This window comes from Watersipora subatra, chromosome 8 (genome assembly GCF_963576615.1).
Source record: "Watersipora subatra chromosome 8, tzWatSuba1.1, whole genome shotgun sequence".
Classification (NCBI taxonomy): domain Eukaryota; kingdom Metazoa; phylum Bryozoa; class Gymnolaemata; order Cheilostomatida; family Watersiporidae; genus Watersipora; species Watersipora subatra.
In genome coordinates this window covers 33,745,132-33,763,397 of record NC_088715.1, presented here as the reverse complement: position 1 = coordinate 33,763,397, position 18,266 = coordinate 33,745,132, and the positions used below count along the sequence as shown (strand labels likewise).

At 36.2% G+C, this 18,266-nt stretch overlaps 1 protein-coding gene and 1 long non-coding RNA gene across 2 annotated transcripts; both read right to left on the bottom strand.

Moving 5' to 3' along the window:
- Positions 1-10,270: 10,270 nt before the first annotated feature.
- On the bottom strand, positions 10,271-13,023 carry LOC137401740 (uncharacterized). The gene is made up of 3 exons (XR_010979386.1): positions 12,768-13,023; positions 12,163-12,321; positions 10,271-11,164 (listed from the first exon to the last, which is right to left on the bottom strand). It is a non-coding gene; the product is annotated as an uncharacterized lncRNA (long non-coding RNA).
- Positions 13,024-15,497: 2,474 nt separating this feature from the next.
- LOC137402482 (uncharacterized) lies at positions 15,498-17,996 on the bottom strand. Its single transcript, XM_068088984.1, has one exon. The coding sequence runs from the start codon at positions 17,994-17,996 to the stop codon at positions 15,498-15,500; it is 2,499 nt and encodes an 832-aa protein (XP_067945085.1).
- Positions 17,997-18,266: the final 270 nt, after the last annotated feature.

The following is an 18,266-nucleotide window of genomic DNA, read 5'->3' as shown; positions in this document are numbered from 1 at the left end:
CCATGGGTTTTTATACTACTCTATACAATATCTTTGCCTTGTGATGCCAACACTGAAATGAATTAAATTTATATCGTTGTATGCCAAATATTTTTTCATTGTAATCATAGCAAAATAGGCTAAATTTATCCAATACTTACTAATAATTTACTATTTACATTTAGATACAATTACAGTTTTACTTTCATTCCTAATTTATTTCCACAAAACAATTCTTTCATGATATGAAATCTAAAAGTTGTCGTTGTTTGAAAAAGTTTTAACACCTTCAAAGTTGTCTTATTCTTTTTTCTAATTTATTTGACCTGCACAAAAACACTTTTCTCATGATGTAAAGTTTAAAAGTTGGAATGGTAAATGTTGGGTATGTTAAATGAAAATAAATTTTCTGTCTAAGGACATTTTTTATTAGCCGGGCAACGCTTGGCATTCACCTAGTACATACATGTGTAGGCAAGTGTATATATATATATATATATATATATATATATATATATATATATATACATACATATATATATATATATATATATTTCTCATAGTCTGTATATCTGTCATTCAGGCTATAGCTATAACGCACACTGATTATTTTATTTATGTGTCACGAGTTACTATACCCCTGTTAAGAAATATATTTCGTAAGGTTAAATTACTATACATGTATTTTGGCCAAAGCCAATTTTACTTGTGAGTAAAATTTTATTGAAATATTTTAGGTCCCAAGTATTAGCAACTCGATGCTTCTTCATTTTTTTATTAGGATAAATTTGTTCGGAACACAAAATCAACAATAATTTATCTCAAACTTAAAACCTGATATTAGTGTACCGATTATGTACAATACTAGCTGTGCTACTCGGCGTCGCCCGGGTATTAACAATCAGCTTATAAACAAGAAAAGTGATGAGAGTTGTCTGCCACTTGCTATTAGCCTGGCAGATTGCCAATGGAAAATTTTAGTAAGCTAAATAATGACAATCACTTACTTATGCTATCACCCAATGTGATATGCAAAGCCAATGGGTATGTGCTCTCAAATAGTGACTTATATTGGCAAGCAATGAACTCAATCTCTGTGGCCTACTGGGTAGGGCATAGGACTGGTAAAAGGCAGGGTCCGAGATAAAGTCTTCTTTGGTATGGATTCTTTTTCCAAGATTTTAATAGCTATAGCTGGAATGCTATAGCTATAGTATGCAGACAGACATACTTTGAAAAATAAATATATAGATTACTACTAGCTGCATTACCCGTGTATGGTAACATATTCACATAAATCAATAGGTTTATTGAGAGTTGTTTTTCTTACTGTAAAACAACTCCAAAGATGCAATATACTGAAATGTTTGTGCTGATCAGACTGCATACACATACACAGTCATACATGTCAATAATGTTGGAAAGAACAAGGGAGATCTGCCATGTGTTTTACAGCTAGTCTACAATGCATCAGTCTCAAACCACTCAAACCAAAGTTGTCCAATTTTTGTAAATAAAACTGATAATGAAATTGACATTGCTAGGCAAACTGAAGTTTTTCAAACTGACAATTTTGAAATTTCTTTTACATATTTTGAGAAATTCTACAAAATATTTTGCTATTGCACTGCTGAGCTATTACCAGCATTTATTGAATGACGACTTCTACATGCTTAAAACATTAATCATGATTCACCAGTTCGTTGTCTATAGCCTGTGTTTTGACATGGTATATACAAACTGTGCAGCAGTAATGTGGTTGTGTTAATAAATTTATTTTCAGTAAAATCTACTATATAAATTACATATATGGCCTCTCATCCTTCCAACATATGGCATTACATCTGGAGCATTTTTAGACATTCGTCTCATAAAAAATTTGGCCCAATACCGTGTTGCAGGATTGTAGTCAAGTGCAAAGTTTTCTGCCCATGCATGGCGCCTCTTAGCAACTGATGTAGTTAGTGCATCTTGCTGTTGTCAACGTTAAATCTGCTCTAGAAGTTCATCTCACTGAGCAGCTGATGTAGCTAGTGCATCAAGTTCTTGTTGCCGTTGCATCTGCTCGGAGGTTTCTGCACGCCTGGCCACTGTAGCGGCTGGTCTGAACCGTTTGAGTCGCTGCTGGGTCGGCTCAGCAGTCCCTGCACTTCTAGCAGCTGCAGCATCTATTCTGGTCTGCTCTTGACATAGCTGTGTTTGTTTAGCAGTTTTTGCTCTTCTAGCAGCTGCAGTAGTAGTTCTGGCCTGTTCTAGCCATAGCCCTATTTCCTCAGCAATTTGTGCTTGTCTAGCTGCTGCTTTTCGAATTTGATCTCTTTCTCTACGGGAATCAATATGTTATTGCATTTTGACAGTAAGCTTTTTGGGAGGCATTGTACTGCTTCAATACCGTTAGAAAAAGTAAGCATTTTAATTGGTAAAACTGTCCAAATTATCTAACGTAACCTAACTTTATCTGTAGATCCCTTTACTGGACGCAATGAAGTAGCAGGGTACAGTGTTGTTGACCGAACATGGGTGATAAAAAATGCACCCCGTATGGCTCCATCCCATATCCCGTATAGCTCCCATATGAGTCAGTGACCTTTGAAAACAGTGTTGTCATTGGATTATGGGTGCCTTTGTCCGCATCTGAATAAAATAACAAAATTCATGGTAGAGACATCAATTTGTTTTAAAATGAACATGTGCTGCCCACAGAAACATGCCAAGGAATGTCATGCTATAATATATCTACAGGTAGATGCAGGAGAGCCATGCTATAGCTTTCAAAATTAGAAGTATAACTGAATCGCTGGTCTCAGAGTTAAAACTTGGAACGGGTTGATGTTTTTTCCAGTTTGATGACAAAACCTGGGATAAGAAATTCAAATTTGATTATTATTTAGGAGTCATTAGGACTTAATGAATAGATGCAAATTGACTCATCGGTTTCTAGTACCAGCCCAAATATTTGGCGCAGTTAATGCTTGCCTGAAGAGTAAGTTTAATAAAACATTAGTAAAAAGCGCCTCTCCAAGTTAAAACTAATGAATGTCACAACAGAGTTAGTTTGCTTAACTATATTTTAATGTAAGCATAATTTTGCTATTGTTTGATCACTTCTAAACCATTAAAACAAAAAACAACCTGTAGCCCTACTCAAGCTAGAATCATGCACGTGAAAATAGATATAATATTGTTCATCCAATAAAATTGAGAAAATGCTACCTCCACAGTCTGTCAAAATAAACTTGATGCTGTCGATAACCAAGATAGCATTTTTAACGCCCGACTTTGGCTTTAGAGCAGTGAATGTAATCTACAATGAGTCAATAATAATTTGTTTGAAGGAATGTGTCGTAGTGGTAAGTTAGAGTAAAGGTAGCTAAAAAGAAATTAATAACTCAGCTGCGGAATGAAATAAACATGTTTACTATTACGAACATTGGCAAATCCAACGTTTTTAAGTAGTGGAGGTGTGGCAATTCATAGACAATACAACCTTGAATGAGAAGTACATGTACTTACATTTTTGAAGTGGAAAATTTAGTGGGCGAGAACAATGTTTTTTTTCCAGTGGCCGCCAAAACAAACCTTCACGTGAGCCTCCCTCTATACGCATTGACAGTAAATATTAATTACATGTAATTTATTATTCATTAATTCATTTACATTTTGTAGTAAAGTTTATTAATTTACTACATAACCGACACTTTTTAGCTCAGTGCCTAATGGAACAGTACCATCAGGCATAGGTTTTTCTTTCATCGCTAGAGTCGCACTAGCCGGATATAATGCGCATTAGCAGTGAAAAAAAACACAGAAAAGCCGCCCCCTTATAGTTATAAGACGTTTGCCTCAAATCATCAGAAAAAAAGTAGCAGGCTAATAGTCAGAAAGTACGCTATTTACTACTCATACCTATTAATTCATTTGGCTTCATACGACCAAATGGAAAAAAGAAACACCGCTCTATAATTTATTAACTACTCATCACCATTATAATTCAGTACGCTTCGTACGATCAAAATTCATACGACGAAAAAAGGAAAAACCGCTCCATAAGGTGGACACACACTCAAATAGTTACCTATAGTTACTAAAGATAACATAGCATTTTGGTTCTATTTTTAATGTTGATGATTTTTACCAGGAAGTGATTACATCAGATAATGACGATGGGTTTCTATACCACTCTAAGTACGTCTATAGCCTACGATATTTTTGTATCCCAATTTTTGCATGCCAACACTGAAAAAAGCTGAAATCATATACCTGTAAGTGTATACCAAATAATTTTTGATTGTAATCCCAGTAGAATAGACTATATTGAGCCATTACTCTCTAATGAGTTCACATTTACATTTAACAACTTTTACATGTTAATTTTCCTCCTAATTTATTTCAACGAAACACTTCCTTCAAGTTATGAAATTTTAAACTTATAGTTGTTTGAAAACCTTTACAGTTGTTTTATTTACTTTAAATTTAGTTGTCTTGCACAAAACCCTTTCCTCAAGATAGGAAGTTTGAAAGTTACAATTTTTTGACAAAGTTTGAAAACCTTTGCAGTTGTTTTAATTTTCTTTCCAAATTGATTTCAACTACACAAAATTTTTTTCTCATGATATGTTGTTTGAAAGTTAGAATGAAAAATGTTGTCAGATGTAAAATAGACATCAATTTTCAGTCCAAAAAGACTTTTTATTACCTGGGCAACGTCGGATAGCACAGCTAGTATATATATATATATATATATATGCATATATATATACATATACAGAAAAAAGAATTTACTATAATGAGAACTGCGTCCATCAGTCTGAACCGATGATAAAGTCTCATATAATAATTGTCTTGAACTAGAATCAAACTGATGTATTTTCATTAATAGCCAATCAAGGCAACATATACGCAACTCCATGACTTTGCTGCAGAATAGAACAATTATGCACATACTCTTACTCATAACAATCTCTCATGGCGCACCAGACTGTCAGCATATTAGTATGCATAGCAAATCTTCTTAAGTTTATGCTAGTGTTTTAGTATGAGCAGTTGCGCCTAAAGCATGGTACGCAGCAAAACACTTGTGCCGCTAGGCTCTGTAAGGCTCCGCAAGGCTCCGCTAGACTCCGCTAGGCTCCGCTAGGCTCCGCTAGGCTCCGCTAGGCTTTGCTAGGCTCCGCAAGGCTTCGCAAGGCTCCGCAAAATTCTGCAAGGTTTCGCAAGGCTCTGCCAGGCTTCGCAAGGCTCCGCAAGGCTCCGCAAGGGTCCGCAAGGCTTCGCAAAGCCCCGCAAGGCTCCGCAAGGCTCCGCAAGGCTCCGCATGGCTCCGCATGGCTCCGCAAGGCTCCGCAAGGCTCCGCATGGCTCCGCAAGGCTCCGCAAGGCTCCGCAAAGATGTTGCATCACATTATTATTAGCTAACAATAATATAACTACACTAGTAGCCAAAAGGAAAACCCTAAAAAACCTTATGATTCCTCTCACTAAACCTCTTTCCATGTCCAACAGTATTCTTTTCTACGTCAAGCTATTCTTGTGATGTCATGTTACTTCCGCGAACTTATAAGCGTACAAGCTATTACAATGAAAAGACTCTGGCAAAATATAACGATACACACAGTATGGCATTGCAAACTCAGTACAAACTCTTTGTATTTTAGATTAACTGATCAAAATGCAGGTACAGGAAAACCTTTTTAATGGAGTTGTCTCAATTGGTTGACCTACATTCTTCTCATGTTAAGTTGAGCTCTGTAGTTAGGCAAGTATGGTTCCAGCGGAAGCAATGTTATTTTCATCGTGCCTTTGTTCATTGACTCAATAGCAGATCATATACAATGTTGGTATTGTTAGGGGATTCACAGTTGTTTTGTTTTTTATTGATTATCTAATACACAGAAAAGACTAGCAGTGACTAGTATATGAGCAGCCGTAAAAGAACACCTATAGCCTGACTACTACAACTACCTTGGAGCATTACACTTTACTGAGACTTGCAATAACTTTTACCTTATTCTACACTCAGGTAAATTAATCTTATTTTTTCATTTTTACGAGGCTGACAGTTTAAAAATATGGTCTTTGTAAAAAGTATTTTTAGAAAATGCTACAATATCATTGTTACATTTTTAGAACTGATAAAGACGATATGAGTGTTAGAGCTTTTTACTTTTGCTTTATAGTAGCTGCTGTTCTGTGCGCATCTTTCATGCACTCACAAAATTTTGTACGCTCAGTTACTGAAATGTCTTTAATATTGGACTATACGAGCATCAAGCCCTTAGACTTCAACCATGAAACTGGTCGTTTAATTAAATGAGCTAATGGGCCCGATTGAAGTGTCACAATAGTTGATCCTTTCATTGGACTTTTATTGCTGTAGTAGTAGTCTACCTTAACACAACGAGCAACCTGATATCAAAGTTGCCTAGAACCAACATGCAGTCAGAACAGAAAAGGCAACTTTGACCTTATGAACTTTAAATAATGAGTAATTGTTTTCATTAAACGTACTTCTAGCAGTTTTTGATCTCTGTTTATTTAATGAATAGTTAATTACCATATTCCATGAACATTAACTTTCTTTTCTAATATGGTAGCATAGTATAGAGGCGTACAGACACCTGTTGTTATTTAGGCCTTTGTGTCTCTTTTCCAATTTGAAAAGTGTCCCTTATAAAGACAGTAGGTAAGGGCGCACAAGTACTATATAATACAGTATCTGGTTTTATATTGTGATAGTTAATCATCAGTATTTGGATTTATCCTCTTTTTTGTATCATTTACGCTGTTTATTTATGATTATCCAAAATTAAAAACTTTGCTAATAGATTAATCAGATGATGCCGCATATATCCATCATGTTTTATGTTTCATTTTATTAAAGTGTACTATATTTTACTCATTATGATATGGAACATTGGAAATGTCAGCTTTTCAGGATCGCTATCAGCTGCTTGTTGTAAGATGCATGTAAATATTTGTCCTACTTGTAGTACTCTGATGAACTACGAACTATTAGAGTTTGGGTGTAATAAGCTATATAACCCAAGAAAAGTTTTTACAAAAAAAATCTGGTTAGGCTGTTTGTATATTGCACCTGGTCACCATCCAAAATAGCTGGCCTATAGATAGTAAGCTGTGTTGATGGAATGGAAAAACTTCACATGTAGAATATTAGGGTGACACAGAGAAGCAAGTTGGCTTGCATGTAAAAACGCATAGGACAATAGCTGTTCCTGAGTAGTAATTTGCTGTGTTTTCTACTCAGGGCAATGAAAAAAGTGTTGCAATGTATTGTTGAAAGTAGTGGTGCATTTCATACTTCCACAATCCAAAGGTAATTGATAAGATAATTATCTGCGTATAGTAATTTTAATTACAATTAAAATTAATAATTATAACCTGCCTCTTTGAAAATCGCTAGCAGCACACTAGGATGTCAGCGTATTAGTAAAGTATAAATGAGCAATGATCATACATGGGTGCTTTTTTCAAATAAAATTGACAAGAAATATACAACAGCAGTTTTGATATATAAATGAACTTAGCAGCACTATACTCATAGCAGCCCATACATAATAGATGAAACGAGAGTTTCCTATGAAACTCTTTCAACTACAATTTATGTAGATTACCTGTTTTGTGTAAAAATGATCTACATATCATTTTTTCGCTCGAACCATTTTTTTAATAAAAGTATTATGGTAAAATGTTATGGCTTACATAGGTAGAAGTTTTATAAATATTATTATTATCTTTACATTTTCACCGACGAAATACAGACAGTTGATTAAGATATTATTGGTCTAACAACATTTGCTAGTAAATTCAATTTGCTGTCTGTAACAACAAGGCCGCGAGATTTCAAAGTTAGGCAATATATATAGAAATATTTCTCCATCTGTGTATATATTTCTCAAAGTATGTCTGTATTCTGTCGTCATCTGTCGTTTGTCTGCATTCCGGCTATAGATCTTAAAATCTTGATATATAAATTCCGCATTCTGATGAATTTGAACTCACAACGATTGCATCGAAAAGGTCCTTATCTGGATGCTCTACCCCTGAGCTAGAACACCATGTCGATCAATTACAATTTTATGCAGCGGATACACCATGAATGTAATAAATATTTTAGCCTTAAGTTTTTGATCAAAGATTTTGAGATTTTTTCGTATCGGAGCTCGAACATAAATTTGGTTCTCAACCAAACTGGAACATGAGCGTTGGAAATAGAAAAGATTCGGAAACGGAACAAACAGAGAAGCATTTTACGCTTTATAATTTCTCTACAAAAAGAGAGGAACCATCTGGCACGATGTTCACTTTACCAAAGAAATTTGCTAAGGAGAAAAGCCCTCCAGCCGAGTTACCCTAAATTGTTTTGGAGGTGGATTTTCTTTTAAATATGGGAACTAAATGTGCCATTGCTGTTTTTGATGTAACTGATATGTTGCATTTTTTGCTGTTTCATTATAAATTTCTGCAATTTTTAGTATTGTATGTTAAATCTAATAATTTTGATGTTTCAAAAGCCAGTCTAACATAATTTTTACTTTTGTTGTCGTTTTCCATGATGATAAATAGAAAACATTTTATTAAAATTAAGCACGATCTGTATCTACCCGTTTCTATTTATAGTATGCAGTATTCAGTGCAGCTTATGGTGTAAAATGTTTAAAAAATACTTAACTGAAGTTGTTTTCTTGTCTTTGAACGGATCATATAATTTACATAGTTTTATTTTAATGGAAAAAATTGTTTAGGATTTTGAACAACTCGGTTTTCAAACCACCTTCCAACACATCGCTTAAAGTTGTGAAAGTTTAAATTTACAGTGGTTTGATAACCTTTACAGTTTTTTTATTTCAATTTTAGTGGTCCTGCACAAAACCTTTTCCTCATGATATAAATGTTAAAAGTTACAAATGTTTGAAAAATGTTTAAAAACTTTTACGGTTGTTTTTATTTTCTCTCTTAATTTATTAAAATTACACAAAATACTCTTCTCATGATATGTAGTTTGAAAGTTAAAGAGGTAGAAGCTGTTATATGTTAAACAAAAATAATTTGGTTGTCCATGACTTTTTTATTACCTTATTTAATAAATAATTTTTTACTGTTAACATAGCTAAACATACTATATTTAGCAATTAGTTGCTAATGATTTCACATTTACATTTAAACACATTTACAGTTTGTTTTCTTCCTAATTTATTTCAACAAAACACTTCTATCATGATATGAAATTTAAAAGTTGTAGCTCTTTGAAAAACCTTGAAAATCTTTACAGTTGTTTCATTTTCTTCTTCATTCAATTGAATAGCTTAACAATATTTTCTCTCGATGTGAAATTTGAAAGTTAGACTGGTAAATGTTGTATATGGTATGTTATATAAAATCACATTTTCTGTCCAAAGAGGTTTTTATTGCCCGGGCAACGCCGGGTAGTACAGCTAGTCTATATATATTTCTCAAAGTTGGTCGCCCATCATTTTAAATGCCAAGCATTAGCTTTTGAATTTTTTGAATAATAATTTTGTATCGCAGAGGAATTGATGTCAAACTATCCAATTTGCCAGTCAGACACCGTACGAACTCAGCCACATAACTTGATTCGTTAACTAAGCAATACAGTCAAACATGGATAACTCGGCCACGGATAGCTCGAAAACATGGTTAATTCGAACAGTTTCTTTGGTCCGTTCCCAGGTAATGATAAATTGCTATAGATAACTCGAATTCAACACTGTTAATTCGAACTGTTTTTTTGCCCAACGGCTACCGAAACGGTTGTTATCGCTTTAGAAAATCACTTTATTCAAAGCCATAGAGGTAAACCTCATCTTTTCGTAATTCATAAGCGTTGTTATTACCACCATCGGCAAAATAATTTTGTCAACGACTTTTCTAAAGGTTTGGTCCATTGAACTTAAAACCCCTGGAATGGCAATCACGTGACTTTTACGTTGATAATAATACGTAAACGTATGCGCCATATTGGAGAGCTAATCGAATGCTAGTTCCGTTTGTAAACAAACGGTGAAAAATGACAAATGTACATGTTGAATAGTTATTTTCCAGCTGGGTGTTAATGAAAGCTACTCCTACACAACGTTTAGAGTGCCCTGATAGAAGAAAACCTATTTATAACATATGGAGTAGGATATATCAAATGATAAGTAGATGTATAATAGATTTTCGTGGACCATGTTACTCATACAAACTGTTGTATTACAAATGCATAAACTCAGCAAATGATATATTCAGGCAAATAACAACTGTTCCATTATATTAAAATTTATATTACATAAGCATAAATGCATATGGAAAAACTTAGCACATGAAGTATTTCGATAAAAACAACACATAGGTATGCTGCCAAAACAGAAACTGTTTTCAAGATTTAAGTGATAATAGCTTATGAATGTATGATATGTATAATACAGTATCTGTAAAAGATGGAATGAACTACTGCAACAACTAAACGGAAATTAAAAACCGTTGTAATAGAGAATAATCAAACTAATGCAAACAAGGAAATGCAGGAATTAGTGTAATCAGATGATTAAACTTATATATACACGTTACAGAAACTGTGTAAAAGGAGATTTGTATAGAAGTGGATATTGAGCCAAGGTGCAGCAGTTTCTTAGAACTAAATTAGATTAGGAATAACAGCACAACAACAGCTGCAGATGAATATTACAGTGATTATATTGTTACTGGCCTTTAAAAAGTACTACTTTAGTATTGTATGCCACAAAGATGCACCTTGCAGTTTGAGTGCAGGATTTTAGCATAATGATGCTGTCGGAGATCATAAAACAACTGAATAAAGTTTTTCATCAATGACGCAGTGGTTGGATATGCCATCTGCCGTATCCGTAAGGTGTTTCCCAAAGCATAACACATCACTAGACCTTACACTACTGATAAAATACACCACACAATGGAGTGGATCTGGCTTTGTATGAATACGAAAGTATTGATCTGCAACTAGCAGGATCCTGATGACATCGTCTGATGGACGCACCAATCCTCCATTGTTTTGTAGCTTGAGTAGAGTACAGAGATGTCGGTACTGGATACTTGACTTAGTGGTAACCAGCAACTGACAGCCAATGTGACGACAGCACTTTAGTTAGCTTTTGCACAATGTAGCCAGCTATATAGACTATACTGTTACCTATAACAGAAATTTGACATCTGAAATTTGACATTGAGTTCCACAAACTGATCAACTTCTGGAGTAGCCTGTATGATGAGAATCTCGTTTTGAGCAGTAACATTACCTGTCTTACTAGCATCTGATTCTGCACCACATTTGCTGATAAGTTTGCGAAGGTAGCCTTAAACTGAGTAACAGTAGGATTATTATTCCAACCCCCTAAACAAAAGCATCAATTATAACAATTACATAAAATCAACAAAAATGAATGTCTTATTCACATAAACATAGTACCCTTAATAAACAACCATACAAGTAATAAAATAAATGAAAATAAAACAGCTCAAAATGCTACCATATCGCTATGTAAAATGAAAATGTAGCAATTTTCACTGGAAGTCATTCACACCCATCTTAGGCATAAAGCTTAATGGTTGACTTGCAACAAAATTCACATTACCGTTATTTAATATGAAAAGATTCACCATGTCTTACCCAGTTGTGTTGTAGGCAGGGTTGTTAAAAATCGATGATTTTTTTTAAATCAAAAAAATCAATTTCTATTGCTTTATTTGATTTTTTTTATTTAAATAGATTTTTTTGATTTTTTTGTTCCAAAAAGATGTTTTGTGTTCTAAATTGCAAGTTATTGCTATCAATTTGGAATTTATGATTTGCAGGAGTATTATGTAGTTTTATTACAACAACTAGGAAATGAAAAAAACATTTACACAGTTAACATTTGATAAAAAGGACAGCATAATTTATGCGTTGGACATTAAATCCCAGAAACGAAGATGAAGAATCACAAAGAACAGATCACACAACTGCTAAGCTGCAGACATATTCATAGGCACTTGCTGTGGCAGCTGTCACTGTTTTGGGTGCTGTTTGAGGTTTCTAAAATTTTTTTAGATATAGCTACTTTAAGTTGAGCAACCTTGCAGCACTGTGCTTGACAATTTGGTTTTAAATTTAATCATTGAAAAGTATCATTCAACATTGAAAAATATTACCTTTAAATGACTTCAGTCGAACGTTTTAACCTGCTGTTAAAACATGGATCATTGAAATGTTCGTTGCAGATAAGTGCTCAAGGATCAGGCTTATTCACTCTTCTGCGGTTGCGATACCATTGTAAATAACGAGAGTTCTCAGTTGCTTTGTTTGGAAATCTAAAAATTAAAATGAAACTGTAGTAGTTAGTTAGCAACAGTAGTAATAACAATAGTATTATTACTTTTATCTCCTTACTGCTAGCTAGATCCAGGTACAACAATAAATAATATAAGCACGACAAACACTTCCTTCAAATATAAATATTTAGAAATAACCTAATGGGTTGTAGTTCCAAAATATTAATATAAAAATTCCAAATTTAAATAATAAAAAACCTTCGTTCTAAAGGAAGAACATTTCACTCACTAGCTTATAAATTTATCTAATCACCGACAAAATACAGTCAAACTCGTACACTCAGTAGTGACACTGATCGACTCTCACTCACCCAGTGACTAGTGTAGTAGAATTAACCAGTGGCAGTACTAACTAGTAGTAGCACAACTATTAGTAGTCGTAGACTTGAGCAATAGTAACATAACTAGTAGTAGAAGTGACTCACTTGTGAAATGTCATGCCTTTTCCTTTAAAAGTCCATTCTTGCGGTTTTTGCAGTTCATGGAATAGCAATAGCACTGTGCACCTACACCCTTATCTCTCGTACATAAATTATTAGTAGCAATCTCAGTAGTCTGTTCCTTTGATTGAGCGGTGTATTCGTGACCTTCCATAGCTGTTAAATCTGAAATTAGATTTCTTTCTCACATTGAACACAATGAAATTAACTTGAACATTAACTGATAATGGCGTCGACCGGATTTCCGTACTCGCGAATGACCACTTGCCATTCCAGGGGTTTTAAGTTCAATGGTTTGGTCCAATTTGATTTATACTGCTATACGATTAATAGCACGGGCTTGCCGGGTCACGGGCGCAAGGATTTTCGCCACGCACATACAAAACAAAAACAGCATGTTGTTTTGTATGTGCGTGGCGAAAATCCTTGAGTGCGTGACCCGGCTAGCCCGTGACGAATAGTTTTCCGACGTTGATTCCGTGTTGAATCAACGTCGGAATGTTGAATGTTTAAAACGTCTTAAAATTCTTCTTATTAAACCTATACGTTGTCTTAGCTAAAAAAACTATTCATCGTTTGACCTAAACACAGAATACGTGTGTACATTCAATAAGTATCCATTCAAAAAGCGTGAGTGATATACAATGTACCGTTAAACTTCGTAAAACTTTTAATTGAACTGCCTCGGAGTGTTGCTCTTAACGAATCCCAGGTAAAGTAAGGGATTTTTCTTTGGTAACTTTTTCTTGAAGTTGCATAAACTTCAAGAAAAATCGGCAAAATTGATCGTGGGTAAAACGCTCAAAAGAAAAAGATGTCTTTTCTTTTGAGCATTTCAACAACGATCAAGTTTTGCCAATGTCAATCTAAAAAAACGTCTTGGCAATAACATCACCTCAAACAACAAACCAATCTCAAGTGATAGAAAAATCTCTATACTTTTTGATAAAAACGTTTTAAACTTTACATTAGAAGCATTTAATTTGAAACAAGCTGTTTAATTTGTCAGATGTGAGTATTAAAGCCATTAATATTTAGGATTATACCAGGATTATTTTTCTGACAAATTATTACCGTCAGATTCGGATGCAAGTTCAACTGGAAGGGAACTTTATTAAACCCTCAAGAAACCAGGTTATATCATAATGCTGAGAACTTAGGTTATGTAAGAGCAGACAACTAACACAATAAAATATGTATGCAGGAGAAAACAACTAACACAAAATACAACATCCCTTTTCTAGATTACAAAGCATGTAATGATGTTGGTTAATAAAACTAATTTTCACAAAATATTAGAAACGTGATTATACTGAATTATATTGTCCATGAGTATAATACTAATTAACAGGCAACCTTACAACGTACGTTGGGATTCACAACTCGTAGTCAGTAAGGTACGAAGGGGGCTTAACGGTTCGCCCTGAGCGAGTGGTGAGTGTATTTGGAGCTTGAGTAGCTGGCTGAGTAGGTACAACTGCGGACCGATTACGTGTCACGATTCTGCCATTATCACAAGTGATTTGTACAGCTCGATTGTTTACATTCGGTCGATTTTCTATAACACCGTCACGATGGTTATCTCGTATATAGACTGCACTGTTTTTCTCTAGCGGTCGTAAATCTTTTACGCGAGTATTACTGTCATGATTGATTTTCATTTGATCTTTGTACGAGTCATTTTTCTTTTTAAATTGCTCGTGATCTGGTAGTTTGGGTATCAGTGCATCAGGATGACATGTTACAGTGGTTCTTAGTACTCTGCCCATCAGTAACTCAGCGGGAGAGTATAATCCCAGTTGAGGGGATGTCCGGAATGCCAGAAGGGCCAGATAAGGATCCTTTTCTTTTGTTAGCATTTTCTTAATAGTCTGCACTGCCCTTTCGGCAGCGCCATTCCCTCTCGGGTAATGAGGGCTGCTTGTGACCTGAGTGAATCCATATGTCTCTGCAAATTCCACGAAGTCCTGTGCAGAGTATTGGGGACCGTTGTCGGAAATGACGCATTCTGGTATCCCATGTCGCGAGAAAATGCTTCTCATGTGATTTATCACATTCTTAGATGTGCTATCCTTACCCAGCAATGCGATCTCAGGAAATCGGGAATAATAGTCCACAACTAATAAGTATGTCTGACCCTGAAAATGGAATAAGTCCGAACCAACGACTTGCCAGGGGCGATCCGGGGTGGCTGTAGGTCTCAGAGTTTCAAATGAAGTATTAGAGTCTTTTTGGCAGATCTGGCATTGGCCAACCATTGTCTCGATAGCTTTGGACATGCACGGCCACCACAAACTATTTCTCGCACGAGTCTGACATTTGGTTACTCCCAGGTGACCCCTGTGTATATCCTCTAATACTTTACTTCTTTGATTTAGCGGTATCACCAGTCGATTTCCCATCATCAGAAACCCTTTGTTGATGCAGAGAAAAGCTTTTCGTTTGAAATAAGGCTGCATGAGAGTGTCCGTGGATGATAAATATGCTGGCCAACCTTCACTGACAAACTGAAGCACTTTGCTTAGGGTTTCATCGTTTCTTTGGTCTATTTTCATTTGTTCCAACCTGGTATATAAGCCATTTAACCTCACACCACCATTTACTACTGTCTCAACTTCTTCCACCCGTTGAGCATCTGCCTCGTCAGGTTTGGTAGATGTATTCCGCGATAGGGCATCAGCCGCGATATTGTCTTTCCCACTGATGTGTGTAATTCTATAATCGAATCTGTAGCCTGAGCTTAAAACCTTGAATTCTTGCGGGTAGCCGGTCTAGGAATAGATTTCCGAACAGTGTGATTAACGGCTTGTGATCTGTTTCAATCAAAACTTTCTTCATCCCTAGAATGTACTGGGAGAATTTTTCTAGAGCCCAGCAGACTCCTAAAGCCTCTTTTTCAATAGCCGCATACCGTTGTTCTGTATCGCTTAGAGAGCGGCTCGCTGCAGCGACTAGTCTTCGAGTGCCATCTGGTTGCACCTGACTTAAGGTGGCTCCCAATCCTTGATTACTAGCATCTGTTGTGATTATAGTCTCTCTGGTAGGATCATATGTCGCCAGTACCGGTGGATTGGCAAATATCTCTTTCACCTTCTGGAAGGCTTCCTGCTGACCGTAACCCCACATCCAGTCCACATCTTTGCGAAGTAAATCTCTCAAAGGTTTGGTAACATCAGCCAGCTGAGGAGAAAACCGCGCGTATTGATTAGCTAATCCGAGAAAACTCCTTACTCCGGTTACATTAGCAGGAGTAGGAAACTCCAAGATGCCTTGCACTCTTGGTCCTGTGTGGATTCCAAACTGATCAATGACATATCCTAGAAACTGCACTTTAGATACCCCAAACTGGCATTTGGACTTGTTCAAAGTCATTCCAGCTTGTTCGAGTCGCCTTAATACTACGCTGAGTCTTGAATCGTGTTGTTCTGTAGATTGTCCAACCACTAGTATATCGTCCATGTGTACTATAAGACCCTCAAGATCCCCCAAAATCCTGTTCATTTCAGCTTGAAAGATCTCTGGGGCACTGTTTAGTCCTTGTGGGAGTCTTAAATATCGATATCGGCCACGATGCGTAATGAAAGTAGTCAACTTACTGGATTCATCTGACAACGGAATCTGCCAGAAACCGCTATTGGCATCGATTTTTGAGAACACTTTGCCACCTCTTATGGATGCCAGGCTTTCCTCTACTGTGGCCATAGGGTGAACTTCTCTGAGTACATATTTATTGAGTTCTGTGAAATCAGTACAAATCCTGACCTTGTCTTGCCCAGGTTTCGGCACTACCACCATTGGTGCCACCCACTGCGTTGGTTCTTCTATGGCTACAATTACCCCGTCTTCAACCATTTTCTCAAGTGCAATATTAGCTTTCTGTCGAAGCGGGAATGGAATCGGGCGTGGAACATGCAATGCAAACGGCTTTGCGTTTTCATCCAAGGTAATGGAATATTCTGTATCAAGCTTACCTAGTCCTTTGAACAAACTATCACTGACGCGTATAGACCCGATTTCGCACCTGCTTTTGTCAACGGTGACAAACTTGAGGCTTTCACATGCTTTTCTACTCAATAACGGGGTGTTTTGGTTTTCTATGACATATATGTCTTCTGTTATTTTCTCCCGACCCGCAGTAAGTTTACCAGAAATGATGCCGATGCAATTGAGAAGTGTACGACCTGGTCCATACAGCTTCTTTGTAGATGGGTATTGAGTTCCTACGCAATGTTGAGGACCACAAACGCTCAGGGCCGCACCAGTGTCCAATTTGAATCTCATCAATTGATTCTTTTTAATGTCAGTGTCAACCCTCACGTTGGAATACCATGAACCGGCCTCTAGACCTACGCTGTCTATGTCAAATATTTCGCCAAGAAACACTTCGTCAGAATTAGCTTCATTATTATCAGCAACCTGTAACTCGCTTACGGCTTGAGTAACCTCATTGGTACATACTGACTCCCAGTGATTTTTCCGTTTACATTTTCGACAAGTTGTTCCGAAAGCAGGACATCGATTTCGAACATGCCGTCGACCACATTTGTTACATGAAATCTTTGGTTTATCATTTCCTAATTTGGAACCATTCTTGTGGGATGTGACAAAACTCACCTCTGTGGGCTTTTCACTGGAGTTCTGTGCATTCTTAGAAACCTCGGCAATTCGTAGAGCCTTTATAACATAATCAAGAGTTAAACGTTCATCTGGTTCACGCATCATTTTATCTCTGAGTTTATGATCATCTAGTCCAAAAAGTAGTTTATCTCTGATTAGAGAATCTCGTTGATTGCCAAACTCACAGCTCTCAGCTGCGCGCCTGAGTTTCATTAAGTACACATCCACGGGTTCTCCACTTTGTGAGCAGTTATGAAAAGTATACCGGCTTACTATAACACCAGATCTTGGGTTACAATATTCTCGAAACCGCTTCAGGACATCATCTATTTTCCTGCCTGTTGCACCTTCAGCAATCTCTTCTGGATTTCCTTCATTGTCAGTGCCTACGAACTCCATTTGGCTATACAGCTCTCTCACATCTTCACCACCAACATGTCTAAATAGAGCTAATTTTCTCCTTTCATTAGCTCCACTTGTTCCTACTAGATCGATAGCAAGTAAATAGTCACTGAAAGAACGTACCCAGCGACGCCATTCTCCTGCAAGGTCATTTGCCCTTAAATCCAGCTGTTGTGGTGGTGATATGCCCTCCATCTTACACAAATGTTCATTCACACCGCTGCCACCATGTTTAATTTGTCAGATGTGAGTATTAAAGCCATTAATATTTAGGATTATACCAGGATTATTTTTCTGACAAATTATTACCGTCAGATTCGGATGCAAGTTCAACTGGAAGGGAACTTTATTAAACCCTCAAGAAACCAGGTTATATCATAATGCTGAGAACTTAAGTTATGTAAGAGCAGACAACTAACACAATAAAATATGTATGCAGGAGAAAACAACTAACACAAAATACAA